Here is a 6,264-nt window from a genome sequence, read left to right as displayed (position 1 = left end):
ATATGTATGTATATATAAATATTATATATATATATATGTATGTATATATATATACCTATCTCAGGTACATGCACCTGCATTTTTCTCTTTTGTCCTGGGTTACCACTATCATATTGCTATCAAACATACAGCAGTTTGATATATCGGCCTCATACCTCACCCTCTCTATTTCTGTACTAGTCCCAATACTGATACACTTCTATATCATATGTTCTTCTCAGGTCCCCCCTCTGATGCCAGGGCAAGAATGTGATCTGGTGATTCCACTCATGTCGCCGTCTGAGCCTGGTTCGTTTGCCGCCGCCTATCGTCTATGTAGTAGAGAAGGTATACGTTCGTTACGACTGCGTACAACATGTCGGTTGTGTTTTGTGATCACGTATCTGTTTCACACCATGTGTATAGCATGTATGCAGGAGAGTTTAGTTGTCTTATCCTATGCGTTGCTTTAAGTGCGTGTTTCAAACGTGCTGTTTGCATGGAAGTGAAGTTTAGTTTGTGCCGCTGAATGTGTGCAGTGCATACTGTGCGACGTATTTGCATCTTTCATATTTTTATACTCAGTTGTCAATCTAACTTTCATAGTAAAGTTCTATTGGAATACACCGTTACAATAATTCTGCATTCGTACCTTGTTTTTCCCATACAGTAGACATCTCAACACGGCCTATTGCTTCTGAAATAACAATAAGTATGACTTAACCTGCGTTTTTCATACTCACCGTTCCAGATTTGGACATCTTCTTCGGAGAACCAATGTGGTGTGTGGTCAATGTGCTGCAGGAGGGCGCCGTGGTGGACGAGGTGGAGCGCGTGCGACTGCAGCTGGAACAGCAACACCAAATCGACACTCTCATGCAATCCTTCACGAACATGACACAATGAATCGATACATTGGTCATTGTACTGTAAGACGTACTCTGTGTAGGGTAGTAGATGTGCGGGTGCGGCTGGAGTTCCGGCAAGGGTTTTTTTCCCGCCAGCTTAGTATAGCCTACCAGGGTACGAGGTGATGACGAGGCAATGAGCGGACGTACCATTAATTGTATATAGTACACTCGATCACCCACCCACACTCCGACACGCGCACCTCGTATGCTACGTATATACCCTCTCTCCACATGACACGCACGCGCACACACCTCGCGTGATACACCCAAATATACACACAAACACATGGCGCACAACTTCAAGTAAGGGCTGCAGAACGGATATGTGCTCGATTTTTGTATTGCAGTGTCCACGTACGGTCCAAATATTGGCTCGGCCGAGAATGTACAGTTCACTCTATAAGCTCACCTCCACGTGAAGGTGTCTAGTGATGATTGTCTGCCCTCCTCTGTACAGGCATATCGGCAGATGTAAAAAGTTGATGGTTTTGGGTATTCACAGGCTATAGTTAAATATTCTACCAGGTGTTGTCTGGAGCGCATCATCGGTGTCTACGTGTACAAACTGGCAACTGGCACTTCAAGCTATGTTCATGCAGATACCTGCTTACCTAAATTTCTTCGAAGGGTATGGACATGCCCCTCATATACAGTTATAAGGTTATTTATTTTCAGGAATGGCACCAGATGGACGTCTTATGTTCCCATATCTGGGGTACATGGTCAGCGAAACGAGAGCAATCCCAGCTACAGCAATGCTAACGGTGTTTTGCGCGTATTGCATATTTTGTATCAATCGCAATGCTCATGCGAGAGCAGCCACACGGAAGCCGCATAGGCCTGGCGAGCCAATGCACTACTATCTAATTCAGTAGGCAAATGGCAACACCAGAGCAATAGGCTGACAAGCAGCTGACTATTTAATAAAGGCACGCTCAGATCGCCGACCCAAGCTGCATTGTTGATACTAGTGTTTATAATCGTCAAATGGGCGGGCCCTTTTCTTATGGCTATTTTCCGAGTTACACTTACCTATAGTTCTTTTTAGAACCAGACAATCGGTAAAACGGTATATGGTAAATGAAAGAGATGCGTGTATGGTAATAAAGGGGGGCTTAAGGCTGAGATGCGAGTGGACAGGTACGGGGATGCCGAATTTTCATATCTTCTAGATAGCATATTAACCCAATGGTCCCAAGCTCCATGTCTTCCATTCAAATCCTCCTAGCAAACAGCCAGTTGTGAACAGGTAGAAATATACAAAATACGATTAAGTCAGTCGTTTTCCAATTTTACCCATCCCCAGATAACATACACAAACACACAGACTGCACAAACACCAATACAATATGATATACAAATCATAGCTGCGGTTTGAACGAAGATCACAAAGATTCATTGGTCACGGCGCCTCGATCATTTATAGTTGGGAAATATTAAGCAGTCTTTATTCAATATAAGCGAGAATGGTCGATCTCAAACTTTGTGTGGCCGTATCCAGGGCAGATACAAACGCTGCGCTTTGCCAAATAATCGTCCAAGATACAGACACTAGGAGTGTACCTAGGTTGTATTTCAGGGAACTATCTACGCCAGGTTGAGGTTGAGCTATAGTGCCATATGCTACCGCGAAAATTCTCTTGCATTCACATCTCCACAGCTCACCCGGAACCGCCATACAGACTGCAATAGCATAGAACGAGACCATTCGTGTACAGGTGCTTGGAATGATCGGTCGCCTGTCTTGCGCATGCATGACAGCCTCGTGTAAATATGTATCTGAAGTAGCAGATTGTGATGTCGAATGCTTCCCACAGCGCTCATTCTACGGCATAAAAAAAGAACGAACTTGTCGAGCCGAGAGCTGGCATACCTTGCCGCACATTAGATTTGTTTCCACTATATTTGTCCTATATACACTTCGCATTATTCATTGCGAGAGTTGATGCCGTGTAAGTTTACACGCCCCCCGCCACTTCCTGCACACCACCGTGGAGGTGCTCAAGTTTACATTGGACGTTCGCTATGACCGGCAGATGTTCTTCTATCCAGGGTGATGAAGCAATCCATATATCGATCATTGATACAAGCTGTTCAGATAGGGATTCTCTATAGCCAATGCGATTTTACGACTATGAAATTCTAGGTGAAGGAAGCGCGTCCGGGCGGAGTAAAGACGATGAAATCTCTCGGATTGGGTGGTTGACGTGTCAAATCGTGCCTTGTAGTTCCTCTAATTCAGCCACACACTCCATCGATGGGCCGGAGTTGTGCACTCATATTCGTAGTCACATGATCAGCATAGGGAAGGGCTACTATCAAACTTTTAGAAGCAGTGCTTCAATACATCTACCAAAAGCCAGATCCATCCTCCCCGAACCCAGACCGAGGCGCACACATTGGGAAAACGAGGGCTGCAACTTTTTCTCTCAAATGCCAATGACACCGGAAGCTATCCTTCCGATATCCGTCCGAAGTTCGATATCCGTGCTATTGATGCTCGGGTGTAATAAAGTCGTTGCAATGGTGATAACAAACTATTGAAGCGACCAATCTATAGCGGCAACATCGTTCTGGCGACAGAATTTGCGGAGCGCATTGAGAGTTTGACCATGATCCATAGACCCGTAGTTCCCCCAGGGATACTGCCAACCAAGTACCTACGAGAGAAGAAAATGCAAAATGCAAGATCAGCCATAGCATTCTCAATGACTACGAATTAGACCACCACACGTACAGACAAGGCGTGTTTAAATCGAAGGGAATTTCCGCAGTATAATGTGTGCGTAGGAATGATGACGCAGAAGCCAATGAGGCAAAAATAAGACAAATGACAGAAACCCCAAGAAAAAGGGGTGCCTTACACCGCTGATAATAAGCGAATGCAAATAAGCACAAGACGACATTAAACACACCACTGAATAACTGTACAACAAACAACGAGTGCACAATCACATCCATCCACAGACAGGGCTTGATCCAAAGTGCCCGTGTAAATACTATTGAACAATATTCTAGTCAAAATTGGCACCCAGAACCCTTCAGTCTCTTCCGAAAAATTTGAAACAAGTACTTCTTTTACCGAAATGTCGAACCAACTTTCAATACACATGGATCAACATACACACACACAAAAGCTCAGGCACTATATCATATTTAGTAACACTACATTGCCACTGTTCTTCATCGAAGGAAAGAACAGCAGTTTCTGTTCAAGAGACGTATTTACAACCTGTCGTAGCTGCCAAGCCACACCAGCGAACCCAATGCGCAGCATATACGAGGAGTATATCATACCCTACCGAGCTATCATTTCAACAACACTGAGAAGATAGCCTTGTACACTACATCATCAGCTATGCCGTGAGGGGTTCCTAGATACATTCAAGTGGCAGTGAGGCAGCGATAAAGAACATACCACACGAGACTGCCAACCTGGCCGCCCATGCACAGCACAGTAAGGATGCTCTCTTTGTTGAGTGCAAAGTAGACCGTTCCAGCCAGCATTCCGAAGAAGCTCACGGTGAACGCCAGTCGGTCTGGAGATATCAGAGACTTGAAATGGGCCATAGGACCCATCAGCATGGATACACTGCAGTATGTATGTGTGCGTGCGCGAAAGGTTAGCTAGATGCGAAATTTGTATTTGATATCACCCGTCTCATTAATACTGGTATTCCGAGATGAATCAGTACTAACTTCTACTGTGTGTGTGCTTACTTCGATAGCATCTCTCAATAGTACTGACTTACTTAGACTCGAAGAGTATCGGAATATAATGATTTTACGCGATTCCTCCAAAAAGGCCAAAATACAATACTAATGCAAGGTATGATGCGAATACAATAGCTCTAGCCATATTGCCCATTCACCCGTTACCATACCTGAAAATACCACACAGACTGCCTAAACTGTGCAAGAGGGCAAATTTTCGGGGCCTCAGGAAGAACATCCCAGGAACCATAAACAGAGCCACCTCCTGGAATAATAGAAAGAGCAGAGGATAGTAAATTTACTGGGATGTATGCAACACATTCGTGACCACGGACTTTAAATACACATAATATTTGACAGCAATTGGTAGTACATTTTGATTGTCTACATAGATACATGGCAACCAATACGTTAATATGCATGGTGGTGGGTTGATTCGATTTGGACCGCATTCAACCCGAATTCAGACCATACCAGTGCAAAGAAAATCATCGCGCCAAGCAACAGCATCAGAAACCCGGCAACGCGTTGCTGTCGTGACATCCCACCGATAAGCGACTCATCCTTGCTCGACATACTCATCGACGACCAGATGCTCGATTCAACCTCCTGTTCCGCCCTGAAGGATCAAACATCGGTTATAAATAAGGATAAGCTTATCTAGGTATACAATGGGATATAAGAGGAACGCATGGGAAAAATACCACAGAGCCAGGGGAGTGGACATACTTAAATCACATATGCGTATCTGTGTGTATATACTTACATAAAGTGCACACGCACATGTGTATAGTGTAAAAAGTGCAATGTGGAAAGCAGCATACCATATCTTTGCGCACGCAAAATTTGTTGATACACAAAATATACGAAGGAATACTGATGATCGATATGACAGTAACATATATCCAGGAGTATACACAGTTGAAAAAAAAATTGTGGAATAAGAGCACATAAATGTCAGTGATTGCTGTTCGATGCTAACGCGTATAGTATAATATAACTAGAGTATGGCTATATGTACATATGCACAGAAAATAGAGTAGTTTTTGCATACTTGATTGACATGGTGCATATTAACGAACGCTGGCAGAATTTATTTGTGGGGAAGACAGAAGTCACAACTCTCGGCGTATGTGGAACAACGACGAGACAAATGAATTGACAATGACTGTCAGCACTTAGTATAAACTTATGAACTTTTAATACCAAGCACTCTTATTGTTGCTTTGCAATCAACATCCGCCCAAACAAATCTGCGTATAAATATATTATGGCGATCCAAGAAGAAGAAAATTTTCTTAGAAAGGTAAAATTATATTTATGCGCAAGTGTGTAAAAAGCACACACTAAGAAAATTTTCTCCCAAAATCTACCAATTCCAGAGTTGATTTTTCCACATCACTTCTACAACACAGACCACACGAATATACCTCGAGTAGTGATAAACTTAACGTGAAACAGACTTTAAAGCCACAGATCCTTGGAAAGTTGTAGACTTCATAGCTCGAAAGCTGACGGAAACAGAAAAGAAAACGAACAATGAAACAACATGGTGTGCCTTTGTCGATGTTAAGAACGCATACACCTAATACAGGCAGTTAAAATTGACAAAAAAAATACAAATGTACAAACAGTCAGACACAAACACTCAATATATATA

At 43.2% G+C, this 6,264-nt stretch overlaps 2 protein-coding genes across 2 annotated transcripts; one reads left to right on the top strand and one right to left on the bottom strand.

Annotated features, from left to right (window-relative positions):
• Nucleotides 1-218: 218 nt before the first annotated feature.
• On the top strand, nt 219-1,898 carry SARC_07020 (hypothetical protein). Its single transcript, XM_014299056.1, has 2 exons — nt 219-327; nt 731-1,898. The coding sequence occupies exons 1-2, from the start codon at nt 234-236 to the stop codon at nt 883-885; spliced, it is 249 nt and encodes an 82-aa protein (XP_014154531.1). The 5' UTR covers nt 219-233; the 3' UTR covers nt 886-1,898.
• A 1,010-nt stretch (nt 1,899-2,908) lies between these two features.
• Nucleotides 2,909-5,669, bottom strand: SARC_07019 (hypothetical protein; the record flags this gene model as incomplete). Its single annotated transcript, XM_014299055.1, has 5 exons — nt 2,909-3,550; nt 4,309-4,482; nt 4,775-4,869; nt 5,079-5,223; nt 5,659-5,669. 5 exons carry the CDS (start codon nt 5,667-5,669, stop codon nt 3,445-3,447), a joined length of 531 nt encoding a protein of 176 aa, XP_014154530.1. The 3' UTR covers nt 2,909-3,444.
• Nucleotides 5,670-6,264: the final 595 nt, after the last annotated feature.

Source organism: Sphaeroforma arctica (assembly GCF_001186125.1).
Source record: "Sphaeroforma arctica JP610 unplaced genomic scaffold supercont1.531, whole genome shotgun sequence".
In the NCBI taxonomy this organism is placed as follows: domain Eukaryota; class Ichthyosporea; order Ichthyophonida; genus Sphaeroforma; species Sphaeroforma arctica.
Note: the sequence above shows the minus strand (reverse complement) of the source record. Positions and strands in the feature narration are given on the sequence as shown.